This window comes from Bos grunniens, chromosome 20, assembly GCF_055505025.1.
Source record: "Bos grunniens cultivar Pamir isolate PY7600 chromosome 20, Bosgru_T2T1.0, whole genome shotgun sequence".
Taxonomy (NCBI): Eukaryota; Metazoa; Chordata; class Mammalia; order Artiodactyla; family Bovidae; genus Bos; species Bos grunniens.
The window spans coordinates 32,043,982-32,060,841 of NC_141184.1; the positions used below are offsets into that span (position 1 = coordinate 32,043,982).

The 16,860-nt window shown below is 44.5% G+C and overlaps 1 protein-coding gene across 2 annotated transcripts in view; it reads right to left on the minus strand.

The window, feature by feature from the left end:
• SLC45A2 (solute carrier family 45 member 2) overlaps window positions 1-16,111 on the minus strand; it is a 36,200-nt gene extending 20,089 nt beyond the window's left edge. Inside the window, exons 1-2 of one of the 2 annotated variants that reach the window (XM_086362539.1) lie at window positions 14,913-16,111; window positions 12,907-13,083 (exon numbers count right to left, since the gene is read on the minus strand). In XM_086362539.1, the coding sequence (XP_086218665.1) occupies window positions 12,907-13,083; window positions 14,913-15,441 (706 nt within the window). In that variant the 5' untranslated portion in view covers window positions 15,442-16,111. Of the gene's footprint in view, window positions 1-3,863; window positions 4,000-12,906; window positions 13,084-14,912 lie in introns of those variants that run through there. The other variant, XM_086362540.1, reaches the window with a different exon arrangement.
• Between the last annotated feature and the right edge of the window lie 749 nt (window positions 16,112-16,860).

Sequence of the window (16,860 nt, forward strand, 5' to 3'; positions counted from 1 at the left end):
GTTCAGTTCAGTTCAGTTGCTCAGTCGTGTCTGACTCTTTGCGACCCCATAAACTGCAGCACGCCAGGCCTCCCTGTTCATCACCAACTCCTGGAGTTCACCCAAACCCATGTCCATTGAGTCGGTGATACCACCCAACCATCTCATCCTCTGTCGTCCCCTTCTCTTCCCGCCCTCAATCTTTCCCAGCATCAGGGTCTTTTCAAATGAGTCAGCTCTTCACATCAGGTAGCCAAAGTATTGGAGTTTCAGCTTCAGCATCAGTCCCTCCAATGAACACCCAAGACTGATCTCCTTTAGGATGGACTGGTTGGATCTCCTTGCAGTCCAAAGGACTTTCAAGAGTCTTCTCCAATACCACAGTTCAAAAGCATCAATTCTTCGGCGCTCAGCTTTCTTTATAGTCCAACTCTCACATTCATGCACGACTACTGGAAAAACCATAGCCTTGACTAGACGGACCTTTGTTGGCAAAGTAATGTCTCTGCTTTTCAATATGCTATCTAGGTTGGTCATAACTTTCCTTCCAAGGAGGAAGCGTCTTTTAATTTCATGGCTGCAATCACCATCTGCAGTGATTTTGGAGCCCCCCAAAATAAAATCAGCCACTGTTTCCACTGTTTCCCCATCTATTTCCCATGAAGTGATGGGACTGGATGCCATGATCTTAGTTTTCTGAATGTTGAGCTTTAAACCAACTTGTTCTCCCTCCTCTTTCACTTTCATTAAGAGGCTCTTTAGTTCCTCTTCGCTTTCTGCCATAAGGGTGGTGTCATCTGCATATCTGAGGTTATTGATATTTTTCCCAGCAATCTTGATTCCAGCCTGTGCTTCATCCAGCCCAGTGTTCCTCATGATGTACTCTGCATAGAAGTTAAATAAGCAGGGTGACAATATACAGCCTTGATGTGCTCCTTTTCCTATTTGGAACCAGTCTGTGGTTCCATGGCCAGTTCTAACTGTTGCTTCCTGACCTGCATACAGATCTCTCAAGAGGCAGGTCAGGTGGTCTGGTATTCTCATCTCTTTCAGAATTTTCCACAGTTTGTTGTGATCCACACAGTCAAAGGCTTTGGCATAGTCAATAAAGCAGAAATAGATGTTTTTCTGAAACTCTCTTGCTTTTTCAATCATCCAGCAGATGTTAGCAATTTGATCTCTGGTTCCTCTGCCTTTTCTAAAACCAGCTTGAACATAAGGAAGTTCATGGTTCACAAATTGCTGAAGCCTGGCTTGGAGAATTTTGAGCATTACTGTACTAGCGTGGGAGGTGAGTACAATTGTGCAGAAGTTTCAACATTCTTTGGCATTGCCTTTCTTTGGGATTGGAATGAAAACCGACCTTTTCCAGTCCTGCGGCCACTGCTGAGTTTTCCAAATTTGCTGCCTATTGAGTGCAGCACTTTCACAGCATCATCTTTCAGGATTTGAAATAACTCAACTGGAATTCCATCACCTCCACTAACTTTGTTCATAGTGATGCTTCCTAAGGCCTACTTGACTTCACATTCCAGGATGTCTGGCTCTAGGTGAGTGATCACACCATCATGATTATCTGGGTCTTGAAGATCTTTTTCGTACACTTCTGTGTATTCTTGCCACCTCTTCTTAGTATCTTCTGCTTCTGTTAGATCCATACCATTTCTGTCCTTTATTGAGCCCATCTTTGAATTAAATGTTCCCTTAGTGTCTCTAATTTTCTTGTAGAGATCTCTAGTCTTTCCCATTCTATTGTTTTCCTCTATTTCTTTGCATTGATCACTAAGGAAGGCTTTCTTATCTCTCCTTGCTATTCTTTGGAACTCTGCATTCAAACGAGTATATCTTTCCTTTTCTCCTTTTCTTTGGGCTTCTCTTCTTTTCACAGCTACTTGTAAGACCTCCTCAGGCAGCCATTTTGCTTTTCTGCATTTCTTTTTCTTGGGGATGGTCTTGATTCCTGTTTCCTGTACAATGTCACGAACCTCCATCCATAGTTCATCAGGCACTCTGTGTTCAACATCATCACGTTAGGCATGAGGTTTTCAACATATGGATTCTGAGGGGGACACAAACATTCAATTGATAGCATGTGAAGTGAAGTGAAGTTGCTCAGTCATATCCGACTCTTTGTGACCTCATGGACTGTAGCCTAACAGGCTCCTCCGTCCATGGGATTTTCCAGGCAAGAAGACAGAAGTGGGTTGCCATTCCTTCTCCAGGAGATCTTCCTGACACAGGGATTGAACCCAGGTCTCCCAAATTATAGGCAGACACTTTACCGTCTGAGCCACCAGGGAAGTCTATAGCATAAGTTCTGATTTTAAAGATGGCAGTAGAACCCAAGGCTCTGCATTCCTTTCAAGCTCCCCAGTGCCAATCCACCCCTGTTAGTCCAAATATCACTTTTTGAGCACTCAGGGGATAGAGCAATTTCTAAGCAACCTGCACCACCCTCATCTGATATTTGACCAACAAGCCACAACTGATAAAGCGCAATGATGTACAATCCTGTAAAACTAAGGATAATTTGCAGACATTAATAAGGTTTGTAACCATATTTTCATAACCTGGTAGGACTATTATAGAGGAGCTACAGTTATATTACCTTGTAGAATGTTAATCAGGTTTGTATCTAATCTAGCATTTTTTTTCTTTTGCTAAACACACACACACACACACACACACACACACACAATTTATCCTGAAAGAACTTGGGGAAACTCTTTGTCTTCCCAATCAGTTCCTCCACTAATCAGTTAAGTAAAACATGCTACAAGTATCTTAAAAAATTTTCCAATCCTCTCTTCTCTCAGGAAAGGGGAAAAAACAAAACAAGCAAAACTAATTCATTTGTCTCAGCACTACTGCGGGACACAGCTAAAAGTTATAACAGTATGCCTTGCTGAATAGTGGGGCCATGCTGAATGCTAAGTTGCTTTAGTAGTGTCCAACTCTTTGCAACCCTATGGACTGTAGCCCACCAGGCTCCTCTACCCATGGGATTCTCCAGGCAAGAATACTGAAGTGGGATGCCATTTCTACTAGGCAGCATCTTAAAACTCTGGATGGAAACATTTATCTATTCACACCTTCAGATCTGATGAGGCCCAGCAGAGGGCTGTAGGAATTTACTGAAAGCTTTCCTTTTAACATCCTCTATTTAAACTAAGGATTTTATCTTCAAAATAGTCTCCTAAACAAAGTCTAGTCATCAAAGTTGCAACAAAGGCTAACATCAGCTCCCACATTTACATCAAGGTTACATTTATCTCTACTGCCAACATCAGCCTTCCTGGGGCTCTTGGAGTCAGTCCCCAGGCTATTGGCCATATGATAAGCTGGGGCATCTCAAGGGCATCTGTCACCACATTAGATAACCAGCCTCTGCAAAAAGAAGGGTCCAGCTAGCTCTTATCCTAGCCTGACAGAGCCAGGCTGTGATGTCACTCACACCAGAGCCAACCCCCTGGAATGAATGGCTCAGCAGTGTATTTCATATCTAACAATATAGCTTAAACAATGGTTCCTCCTGGAAGAAGTCCAAGCATACAGAAATATGTATTATTTCTTTCTGTAATCTACAACTGTAATAAGTAAAGGGCTTCTCTGGTGGCTCAGATGGTAAAGAATCTGCCAGCAATGCGGGAGGCCCAGGTTCAATCCCTGGTCAGGAAGATCCATGGAGAACGGAATGGCAACCCACTCCAGTATTCTTGCCTAGAGAATTCCACAGACAGAGAAGTCTGGCAGGCTACAATCAACCCACAGTGTCACAGAGAGTCGGACACGACTGGGTGACTAACACAACATGTAATAGGTAAAATGGGAAACTGGGAGAGTTTCAGGAACAAGGAATCTAAAGAGTCAAACTCTGCACCTACCATGCATCTGTAATTGTTTTCCCGGCTTCAGGCATGTGACTAAACAACCTCAACAGCAATGGAGAAAGAGCTCAAGGAGAAGAGAGTTATCAGTGTGCTGCCGGCTTCAGTACCTCAGCAAGGGGACAGATGAAAGACCCTGCATTCCTGGAAGGTTCATGGAAGAGTCCTTCTGATTCTTTTCTGTGTGTTGAGAAAATAGCAATGAAGGTGTCAGATTAGTTCCTACCTATACCATACACACAAAATCCCAGAGACTTAACATAAGTATCAGCTACTAGGTGTGTGTGTGTGTGTGTGTGTGTGTGTGTGTATGAGAGATATTTTTTAATCAATAGAAATGGATGGAACACCAACTCTCACCAAGAACTGCGCTGGGCACTGCAGACACAGCAATGAACCAGGCAGACATTACTTCCCTTCTAGAGACTGAGCATCCAAGACCTGACATTTCTTGAGATTTGCAAGGCAACTCATCTCCTAAGAGATGTGAGAAAATATATTTAAGTGCTGACCACAGCTTCCGTCCACCCACAACTGCCCTGGTATTTCCCTGGGCCCTTCCTTCATGTTCAAACTGAGCCAGGCTCATTGCTTTTGGGGAAGAACATGAAAGTAGAAAGCAGAGAAATAAGAACGTGTCTCCTTGCTTCTGAGTTTCAGAAGCCCTTAGGTTCCAAAGGCACTGATGGTAGATTTGTTGCTGGCCAAAACCTTGGCTCTCTTAGCCCACCGGAGCTGAATAAAAAATACAGAGACCAAGTATGGAGGAAATAGGGAGGTGGCTTTAATTCTCAGCCAGCAGAGAGGGAAAGACAATAGGTTCATGCCTCAAGAACAATGCTCCCTCTCCATGGGAGTCTAGGGGCTTAGTCAGGAGTCAGGGATGAGGAACAAAGGTGTTAGGATCTTGATTTCTTCCTCTTGCAGTGTTTCAAAGACAGTCAGAGTCTGGTGTCAGTAACCCAGTAATTGAGTCTGGCAGTTTGGTGGCTCTGATATGTAATTACAAAGGGAAGGATGTTGTAAGGGCAAAAACTAGATGCAGGATGTATTTAGCATAAAGTCAAAGGTAAAGTTGGTGAGAAATGTAGCTCCTGCAGAGTTAGGGGGAAGAAAAGCAAACTTAAACTATAGACATGCAGAGTTAGGACCAGTTAGGATTGTTCAGGCCTGCTCACTATTCTCTTTTATCTTCTTCACTGGACTTCCCTGGTGGCTCAGACAGTAAAGCATCTGCCTATAATGTGAGAGCCCTGGGATTGATCCCTAGGTCGGGTAGAAACCCTGAAGAAGGAAATGGCACCCCACTCCAGTACTCTTGCCTGGAAAATCCCATGGACGGAGGAGCCTGGTAGGCTATAGTCCAGGGGGTCACAAAGAGTTGAACACGACTGAGTGACTTCACTTTCTCAGGAAAGGAAAAGAGAAAAATTCATTCCTCCATTCTCTTTTTTACTGCAACAGATTCAGTAAAAAAAAAAAAGTGATTTAAGAACAAGGCTTCCCAGGGTAGGCAAAGCATTTACGAAGGGTGAATTGGTGTGTCCCTAAAGCTGTAGTGGTTCTGCTCCTCGATCCTTGGACCTCGCTGGGATAGGAGGATGAGGGGTGGGGAGCAGAACCTCCCAGATGGCTTGAAGAACCCAAGAGCAGAAGGGATCAACACTTTATTTCCTAGGAAGACCCCAGGGGGACATTCAGACTTCAAGGAAGCAAGGGCTCTGCGGTGGGTAGAGATAGATGAGCCCGAGTGTCAGGCTCCGTTCTAGGTGCTTGACGTTTACAACTCACTTAATCCTCACAACCACCCTTTGAGGAAGTTACTACCGCTGCATCTTACTATTACCAGTAGTTACGTTCCAGAAAGTTTCCTCAAACCCTGAATTGGTGAATAGTAAACTCCTGCCCTAAGGGTTAAGTTCCTGTGAGCCTCAAGTCTTCGTTTTCATCAGTGAAACAACACAGAACCTTATTTTACATGTGTTTCTGTTTAAAGATATCTCATTGAATAGCCTGTGGCCAACGGCACTGTAACTCACACCGGAACAACATTTAGGACACATATTTTCTCCAGAAGTCACGTCACAACATTCTTGCACTTATGAACCCAAAGCAGTGCCTTCAGCACCACATTTGGAGCCACTTTAGATACTGAAATAACCAAGAAAAAAAAAAAAACCAGAAAAGAAAAAAAAATGGCACTAAATATATCACAAAAAGGACATCTGTTTACAGTGTAAGAATCAAAACAAGAAGGCAGAGTGTCACCTTGCTCAACCACAGTTGGAAGCAAGCACACTGGGTGAGTCGCATTGGTTTTTTTCCTCCTCCACTCTGTAGATGCTTGCAAATGTTGGAGAATGAGCTGCAAGTATTGATTTTGGTGGTACCAGTAAGTTTTAGTAAGCAGATGACTTCACAATATAGAATCCCTGAATAATAAGGCTCAACTGAATTTCCACCTCTCTTTTAGAGACAAGGAAACCAGAGCATGGAGAGTTTGCAGCTCACATCTGTAGGCCTTGGAAGAGCAGGATGCCATGTGGGTGGTGGGGAGCTGAGAATCCTGGGGGTTCTGAAGGGGTCCTGTGGACAAGGATGAGCGAGAATGTGACTGTGACCAGTTCAGCCTCACAACTGGGAAACGCAGGACCAAGGACGGCCTAGTAAATGCCAGTGAGAACACATGATACTGAAACCCAGATCCTTGCTACCTGAAACTTTTGCACTCTAAGCTCCAAGTTTTTAGATGCAAGACTCAGGGAAAGGTGTAGGAGAGTATTCCAAAGGGACTGACACTAAGTTTTCACCATCCTGGGCCAATGGGGCTCAACACAGACACAATTAAACTACATTTGGGTTGGGGTGGTGGTTTAGTCGCTAAGTTGTGTCTGACTCTTTGGAAGCCCATGAACTGATGCCTGCCAGGCTCCTCTGTCCATGGGATTCTCCAGGCAAGAATACTGGAGTGGGTTGCCATTTCCTTCTCCAGGTGATCTTCCCAACCCAGGGATCAAACCCCGGTCTCCTGCATTGCAGGCAGATTCTTTACCAGCTGAGCTATGAGGGAAGCCCTTGGGTTGGGGATTCACTTCCATTTCAGACATAAAGATTGATTCAATATCTTCCACTAGCTGTATTCCCAGGTGGCGCTAGTGGTAAAGAACATGCCTGCCAAAACCGGAGACGTAAGAGACCCAGGTTCGATCTGTGGGTTGGGAAGATGCCCTGGAGAAGTGCATGGCAACCCTCTCCAGTATTCTTGCCTGGAAAACCCTATGGACAGAGGAGCCTGGTGCGCTATGGTCCATAGGGCTGAAAAGAGTTGGACATGACTGAAGCGACTTAGTACATACATCCAGCTGTGTGACCTTGAGTTAGTCACTTACCTCTCAGCAACACAGCTTCCTCACAGGTAAAAGGAGGATGTTAAAATAGAATATTTGTCTCATCAATATTTCTTCAGCATATTTCCAGGACTATTCTAAGCACTAGTGATTTTGGAACAAACAGGAAATATTCCTGTCTTCAGATAGCTTATATGTTGGCTCTAGAGGCAGATAATAAACAACAAACAAATGAATAAATAATATATTATCAAGTAATCATGAATCGCTGAGGAGGGGCTATGTGACCAGAGATTGTAACAAAGAGAGGAAGCAAACCAAGCCAGCCAGTTGGTATCTGGGGAAAGAGATTTCTGGTAGACAATTCCCTCATGGCTCAGATGGTGAAGAATTAACCTGCAATGCAGGAGACCCAGGTTCCATCCCTGGGTTATGAAGATCCCCTGGAGAAGGGAATGGCAGCCCACTCCAGTATTCTTGCCTGGAGAATTCCATTGACAGAGGAACCTGGCGGGCTACAGTCCATGAGGTTGCAAAGAGTCAGACACAGATGAGTGATTAAGCACATACACAGTATTGAGTAAATGAAAAAATATCCTCAGGGGCTCCTATCTCTAACCTGCCTTTGAGATTCCTCGAGAGGTAGGTGCTGAATTGGGATAAGAAATGGCAGTTTGTAGACCTTATCTGTTTCGCCCGAAGTTATCCATGTCATCCTCAAAGCTGAAATTCCTGTACCCTGGTTTCTGCTCTGGCCACATCCTTTCCTGCCTGAGTGAGGAGACATGAAAGTTCACTAGGGGCAGAAACTTCAAAGGAAACTCAGCTAATGAAAGAAATCCACTCATGCAGCAATGAAGCCTGAAGGAGGAGTTAAAATCGACTCTACCATGAAACACAGCCTTTTTCCACTTGTATACATTTGGTCAAAGGGACTCATATCTAAACTTCATTTTTAGAACTCTTTTTTTAGCTCTTAATTATTTCTATTCTGAGTATTTGTTTCAAAAGCATTTTTTATGCAAACTTTGAAGTATTAAAGAAACCAAACAGTCAAAAGAAGCTAAGCCTAACACATTACCCATTCTTCTTCCAGAGATGCACTTGGGGCAAGTTCCTTACCAAGTCATTACAAACAAACGCAAGTTTTGCAAGCCTGGTGGGAATGGAGAACATATAGTAAATATATACATTTGGTGCTGAATCCTATTAAAGGGTTCCTTTCTCAGGAACCATTGCTTGAGACCATTTGCCAGAATGGTGGCAGTGGTTGGTGATTCAGTTGCTAAACTGCATCCACTTCTTGCAACCCCATGGACTGTAGCCTGCCAGGCTCTTTTGTCCATGGGATTCTCCAGGCAAGAACACTAGAGTTGGTTGCCATTGCCCTCTCCAGGGAATCTTCCCAACCCAGGGATCAAACCCAGGTCTCCGGCATTGCAGGTAGATTCTTTATCGACTGAGCTATGAGGGAAGCCCCAATATATTGCCAGGATATTAGTAACTAACATGGTGGACAGATTCACAACCCTGAGAAGAAACAGAAGTTCAGAAACACTAGGGACTGGGCAGGAGGAGGAGCCAGGATTTGAACTGGCACAAACTTTACTGACCATCAGCCCTCATCCCAGCCTCCTTGGGTGGAATGGAGACTGCTGTTCAGGAGAGCAAGGCCTCGGGTTAATTTACTAATAGCAACAGATCCTCAGTTACAAGCATTTTGACTCGAGGGAGGAATTTCCTTTCTTTCCGGTGAGTGAGGGTTCCACAGCCCCAGAGGTAAAGGCATGAGGTGAAAGGATGAGGCTGTGCTGTGCTTAGTCACTCAGTTGTGTCTGACTCTTTGCGACCCCAGGTGCTGGAGCCAGCCAGGCTCCTCTGTCCATGGGGATTCTCTAGGCAAGAATACTAGAGTGGGTTGCCATGCTCTCTGCCAGGGGATCTTCCCAACAAAGGGATCGAACCCAAGTATTCCCCATTGCAGGCGCATTCTTTACTGTCTAAGCTACCAGGGAAGCCCAAGAATACTGAAGTGGGTAGCCTATGCCTTCTCCAGGGGATCTTCCTGATCCAGGAAGTGAATCAGGGTCTCTTGCATTGCAGGCAGATTCTTTACCAACTGAGCTACCAGGGAATCCAGAAGGGATGAGATGGATCCACTAAACCCAGCATGGCTATCACATACACCAGGGGTGGAGGGCAGGTAGAGTTATCTTTAAACATAAGACAGAAAAAGTTAGAGGACTAAAATTCCCAGAAGCCAGTAGGGTCTTTTCTTTAAAAAAAAAAAAAAAAATTCAGAAACATGCTGGAGAACATTTTGGCAGTGAACCCTTTGACACTTATTTGAAAAACATTTGGAATTGCTGGGCCTAGATTTAAATATAACACTTTCCCCTTTGGGCCTCCTCCCTCCCCTGGAGTGTGCAATATGCATCTGCATGATCAGTTCAGTTCAGTTCAGTTGCTCAGTCATGTCCGACCGAGGCAAAGGTAAAGACTCTCAGACTACAAGTTAGAGAACCTCTAGCCCAGAAGATTTCCAAGTACTCTGAACCCAGAGGGTTCTTTCAGTTCAGTTCAGTTCAGTTCAGTTGCTCAGTCAGGTCCGACTCTTTGCGACCCCATGAATTGCAGCACACCAGGCCTCCCTGTCCATCACCAACTCCTGGAGTTCACCCAAACTCATGTCCATTGAGTCGGTGATGCCATCCAGCCATCTCGTCCTTTGTCGCCCCCTTCTCCTCCTGCCCCCAATCCCTCCCAGCATCAGAGTCTTTTCCAATGAGTCAACTCTTTGCATGAGGTGGCCAAAGTACTGGAGTTTCAGCTTTAGCATCATTTCTTCCAAAGAAGTCCCAGGGCTGATCTCCTTTAGAATGGACTGGTTGGATCTCCTTGCAGTCCAAGGGACTCTCAAGAGTCTTCTCCAACACCACAGTTCAAAAGCATCAATTCTTCAGCGCTCAGCTTTCTTCACAGTCCAACTCTCACATCCATACATGACCACAGGAAATACCATGGCTTTGACTAGACGGACCTTTGTTGGCAAAGTAATGTCTCTGCTTTTGAATATGCTATCTAGGTTGGTCATAACTTTCCTTCCAAGGAGTAAACGTCTTTTAATTTCATGGCTGCATTCACCATCTGCAGTGATTTTGGAGCCCAGAAAAATAAAGTCTGACACTGTTTCCACTGTTTTCCCGTCTATTTCCCATTAATATATTAATCAGACCACAGTCATAGAAGTCACAGGAATACTTCCTTGACAGCAGCAACTTTCTCCTGGCACCAGCAAGGGAACTCCTTAGCAGATAACAGTCCTTTCTCAATCCTTTAAGCGGTCACAATGACCCACTACTCGCCTTGTATGTACAGACCCGGACTACATAAACTGTCAGTACGTCATTAGATGTACAACACTTTGTCTCATATTTCACTGTGCTTTGACCTCTGATGGGAGGAATAGTTCTGAGAGCTCTCTGAGAGACTGTTTCCCAATTTATAATCTTTAGGTTGACTTGAATAAAATTCTCTATTTCTTTCTTAAATTGACTATTGATTAATTCATTAATTTTTTTGTCAACAGGAGCCACTGCGGGTCATTGAACATGAAAGTGTCCCAGTCAAAGCTGTCTTTTAGGAATGTGGCTCTAGAAGCTGTGTGTTAGCACTATTGGAATAGGAAAAAATTAGAGACTGGAAAATCAGTTAAAGGGTAAGTACGAAAGCTCAGACAAGATACAGTGAAAGCCTGAAATGAGGTCACATGAAAATTACACATGAATTATATGCTTGCTGAAACCACAATACACTAATATCAAAAGAAAACCTCAAGACATTTTATCAAACTCAACAGAAATACTACCACATATTAACCCTGGAAAAGTTCCCAAAGTACAGAGCTCAGTCTTTTAATATCAGAGGCAGCAAAGCAAAGGTTGTTAGGCCAAGACTAACACTGATATAAGCTGGGAAGGAGTGACCACATTTCCCAAAGTACTTAGAGCAACAAAACTCTCAACGTGTCAGGTTCAAAAGCCAAAAAGCCTCCCGCAATATCATAATTAATTTCAGCAGATTATTACATAGCAGTAGGAATTGTGGGATTTAAGTTAGGAGAATGCAGTTTGAATCTCTATTCTGGGACCTTCCAGCTGGTAGACAAAGTGTTCAGGGGTCCCAGACAGATGGCCTGGACTCCTGCTCCTCCAGGCCACTCTCTGCCGGGCAGCCCCATTCTTCCCAGTGTTCACCATTCAAATATCTGCACAAACAACAAATTGTTGACCGAACGGCTTCTGTGGGCAGGCCTGCTTTTGGCTGTGCAGATATAATCTGAACAAAATTCAAGATTCTGTTTCTCATGGGACATACCTGACCATGGGAGGAGACAAAACATAAAATAAAAATACCTTGGCTGGGCCTTGGAGAAAATGAAATAAAGTCCTCACATCTAGACCTAACAATGTTCCCAGGACAGGATCATGCTGTTGTCCTGTGGATGACACCCCAATTCTAGAACAGTCCCAACTGGAAGGACAGCAAGGAGATCAAACCAGTCAGTCCTAAAGGAAATCAGTCCTGAATGTTCATTGCAAGGACTGATGCCAATACTTTGGCCATCTGATGTGAAGAGCAGTCTCATTGGAAAAGACCCTGATGCTGGGAAAGACTGAGGGCAGGAGGAGAAGGGGATGACAGAGGATGAGACGGCTGGATGGCATCACCGACGCGATGGACATGAGTTTCAGCAAGCTCCAAGAAATAGTGAAGGACAGGGAAGCCTGACATGCTGTAGCCCAAGAGGTTGAAAAGAGTGGGACATGACTGAGTGACTGAACAACAAATGGAGCTCTAGAAATGCATGTTGAACATTAGTAGCATTGCTCTACATGAAGGGCCCAACAGCTACAAAAGGCCAGCAATGGCCCCAAGAAGTGTCCTCTTGGCATGGCATTTTCCAAAACAGGAGGTTGAGGATTTGCCAACTGTTTATATAACTAGGACATCTCTAGGACTTTCCTGGTGGCCCAATGGCTAAGACTTTGAGCTCCCAATGCAGGAGGCCTGGAGTTCGATCCAGTCAGGAAACTAGATCCCACATGGGGCAACTAAAGGCCCTGATTGTTGCAACTAAGACCCAGTGCAGCCAAATAAGTAAATAAATTTAAAAAAAGGAAGAAGTCCCTAAGACTTGGGGCTTTGTATTTGCTTGGTTTGTTCCTATTTCTGTTTTTAAATGTGGTTCATGTGATTCCTGGGACACTTGCCACAGAATCATCTGGGAAAGTCATTAAAAACGCAAATTTCTGGGCCCCACCCCGAACCTGCTGAATTAAAATAACAGGAAGAGGGGCCCAAGAAGCTGCAAGCTTCTAAATAATGTTGATGATACACATTACTGACTAAAGAACAAAACAAAATATGAAGTTTACAAGGCTTCTTTTCATTTCATTGTAAATGTCTCCACACATGGCTCTTCAGAGAGCTCTCCTACAAACTTCCTTTGCAGAAACTCCAAAGCCTGGTCACAAGAGGAATGCCCTGGAAGACAGAGGCCGCGTGATGGGAGCGATGCATCAACAGATCCATTCATTCAAAAAATCTGAGTGCTGAGACACTGGATGGCTTCAGTGGAAGGGCTTCCCTGCCCGGAGACCTGAAGGATAGACTTTCCGGATATTCCCTACCTGTGAAGAGGGCATGGTAGTGGAGGCCCCTCTCCTTATCTCGATGAGTGCAGACATCAAACAAGTAGGCTTTGATGGGCCCATCAATGAAGTCAGCAGCAAAATCAAAGAGAACCACACCTATCATGGTGATACTTATGGCCCAAATCGGCTTCCTCCTTGGGTCAGCAATCAAAGCTAAAAGAGAAACAACCGTTGGTCTCCTAAATCCCGGTTTAGAACAATCCACATTTTTATTTCCACACAAACTTCCTGTCATCATATTACCTCCCTACTCTTTCGTTGTGTTTGCTCTTCCAAATAAAATACAGCTTCATTATTTTTTCAAGTTTTGAAAGTCATGCAGTGAATGTCCAGAAAAGACAGCTCTCTGGAGACAGAACGTAGATTGAGCAGTTACCTAGGACTGTGGGGGAGAAGGAAATGGGGAGTGTCTGCTAATGGCTACCAGGTTTCTGTAGAGGGGAGATGAAACTGTTGTGTAATTAGATAGCGGTGGTGGTTATACAACTTTGAGAATATACTGAAAAGCACTGAGCTGTTCACTTTTAGATGGTGACTTTTATGGTATGTGAATCATCTCTCTTTTAAATAAACCGGTTTAAAAAATTATATGTACTGACTGTAAACCACTCCAACCATGTAGGAAAGCTGGGGAAAATACTTCAAGATCCCAGGCCCAAGAGATGGTCATCCTTCAGACATCCCTTTATGCACAAAAATAGAGAGAGGTGTGCATCTGTGTCCTCATGCAGTGCTTCTCAGACTTTAGCTCCTTAACCATTACCGGGATGACTTGTTAAAACCGATTGTTGGGCCTCACCTACCATGAGTCTCCTATGATTCCTCAATAGGCGGAAGGTAGGGCCTGGGAATTTTCATCTCTATCAGCCTCCAGTGAGGCTGATGCCACAGGCTGGAGGGCTTGGCTTGGAGGAGCACTGAGTAATGGGAGCAGGTTGTAAGTGAGCATCTTTAACCAACTCTCTTCGTACCTTTGCCTTTTGGTGGATGAAGAGCAATGTCACAATTTTAACACCTAAATGATATTCATCCTATGACCATACCACTGTTCATTCACCCCCTCATAACTATTTCTCATGCTTTCAGTTTATTTTTTAAACTTAAGAAAATGTGTAATATATGCACCTGATTTTAAAAATTCACTACAAAAATAAGTGAACGACAAGCTTAACTTCCCCCTCTCACCCCCAGGCCTTTAGCACCCTTCCTTAGAGGCAAAATTTCTTTTCAGGTATTTTTTTTTTTATAAATTCTTCCAGAAATATACTACATTTATAGATTCATGCCCACTTTTAAATACATAGAGATGATAACTGATTATCATGGCTCATTATCATCCATTCTGCTACCCTGAGAGTTAATGGTCAGAAAATGTGTGCTATTTTTAAGTTTAACAATTCTTTCTTTCAATGTGATATATACTACCACCAATTACTGATTAATCAGCGGCTGTTTAATGGCTAGAAAAAGTGCTCACCATCAGGTCTATGTCCATGATTTGCAATGAAAAAATGTCCCCTTGAGCTGCCAGGCTGATGCCCTGTACCTGTTACAAGACTCCATATAAAGCTGTGAACATCATTAACTCTTCTTTGGACACATTTATTGGAAAAATTTATGGAGCCATTAGGCAGCTGGTTAATTTGAGAAAGTCCTAAATAAGGTATGGTGGGCACACACACAAAACCCCATAATTGATAAACGTAACAATACATAATATAATAAAATAGGTAAAAATATAATCCCATTTTTAAGTTCTCACAACAATTAAAAAATAATGTATCCTGAAGTTTCTAAAAGTAAAGGTGCCTAACTACAGAATCTGGGTCACTCAAAGGTGGAAATTCAATGTAACTTAGGGAATCAGTTTTAACCATTTTTTGACTGTCACAGAAAGAACTTTGCATTCTCCTTGTCCTGAGTTGCATAACAGGACCTTCTCCCACCCAGCCTACCTAGCCTACCAGGTGCAGTCCACTGACCTGATATGATCGCATCCCCGTTGAGGTACATGGCCATGCCCAGGAGCATCATGAGGCCCAGCGAGAGGATGTAGGGTCTCCGTCGGCCCCACCGGGCCCGGCAGTGGTCGCTGGCCGATCCCACCACGGGCTGCAGCAGGAACCCCAAGATGGGACTCAGGAGCCACACCATGCTGTACAGGCTCTTGGGCAGGCCCACGCTGAGCAGCACTGGAGTCACGTAGGCCGCCTCCACCGCATAGCAGAACTCCCGGCCGAACATGGCCATGCTGTGCATAACCAGGCTCCCCGTGGGTCTTTTGGGCAGCTCCGCAGAGCCGAAGAGGCCCTCCTCATCAAGGGATTTATAGGTGCGTAGGGGAGACTGCCCGCTCTTGTCGCCCATGGCCACTGGGCGGGGAACCTGCCTGCAAGCCCACCACCTTCTCCGTGGCCCTGGGGTTCGCGCTCCCAGGTGGATTTGACATGGAGCCTGGCTGCACGGCCCGCAGAGACGGTCAGGCTGGGGGCGGGGCTCAAATTCTTTCATGCCTCTAAGATCACAAGTTATGATGAGAAGGAAGGGGGAGGGGCCAGGAAAGCATGATGGAGATTAGCCAGCTGGGAGCCCTCTGGCTCCTTTGAATGTGTTTCTAAAGGAATCTTCCTTTGTACTGTTCTCTCTCTGATTCTGCCTCTTTCTCTCTCTCACACACACACATTTACACACAATCACACATAGCTTTGGGACAATACAGCCCTATAATGTAGATGTTAAGTATGAAGGGGGTCAATGTTTTTTCTAAACTTTTTCTGGATATAATATTCTGTCCTTCCTTGAACACAAGTTTTCTACATACACACACATCGAGTCAATTAACTAGACTTAAAATAGTGAGAGGCTGCCCCTTCTAAATTACTAACTCTCCCACAGCACTGCAATATTTTTCTTCCATACTTGACATAGTTCTGTTTATTCTCCTGCTTTTTTCGTTTTTTTAATTCATTTTTTTTATTGAAGGATAATTGCTTTACAGAATTTTGTTGTTTTCTGTCAAACCTCAACATGAATCAGCCATGCTGCTGCTGCTGCTGCTGCTGCTAAGTTGCTTCAGTCGTGTCCAACTCTGTGCGACCCCGTAGACGGCAGCCCACCAGGCTCCCCCGTCCCTGGGATTCTCCAGGCAAGAACACTGGAGTGGGTTGCCATTTCCTTCTCCAATGGATGAAAGTGAAAAATGAAAGTGAAGTTGCTCAGTCGTGTCCTACTCTTAGGGACTCCATGGACTGCAGCCTACCAGGCTCCTGTGTCCATGGGATTTTCCAGGCGAGAATACTGGAGTGTGTTGCCATTGCCTTCTCCGTGAATCAGCCATAAGTATACATATATCCCCTCCGTTTTGAACCTCCCTCCCACCTTCCTCCCTATCCCACCCCTCTAGGTTGATACAGAGCACCTGTTTGAGTTTCCTGAGCCATACGGCAAATTCCTGTTGGCTATCTGTTTTACATACGATAATGTAAGTTTTCATGTTACTCTTTCCATACATCTCACCCTCTCCTCCCCTCTCCCCATGTCCATAAGTGTATTCTCTATGTCTGTTTCTCCTTTCAGTTCAGTTCAGTTCAGTTCAGTTGCTCAGTCATGTCTGACTCTTTGAGACCCCATGAACCGCAGCACGCCAAGCCTCCCTGTTCATCACCAACTCCTGGAGTTCACCCAAACCCATGTCCATCGAGTCGGTGATGCCATCCAACCATCTTATCCTCTGCTGTCCCCTTCTCCTCCTCCCTCAACCTTTCCCAGCATCAGGGTCTTTTCAAATGAGTCAGCTCTTCTCATCAGGTGGCTAAAGTATTGGAGTTTCAGCTTCAACATCAGTCCTTCCAATGAACAGCCAGGACTGATCTCCTTTAGGATGGACTGGTTGGATGTCCTTGCAGTCCAAGGGACTCTCAAGAGTCTTCT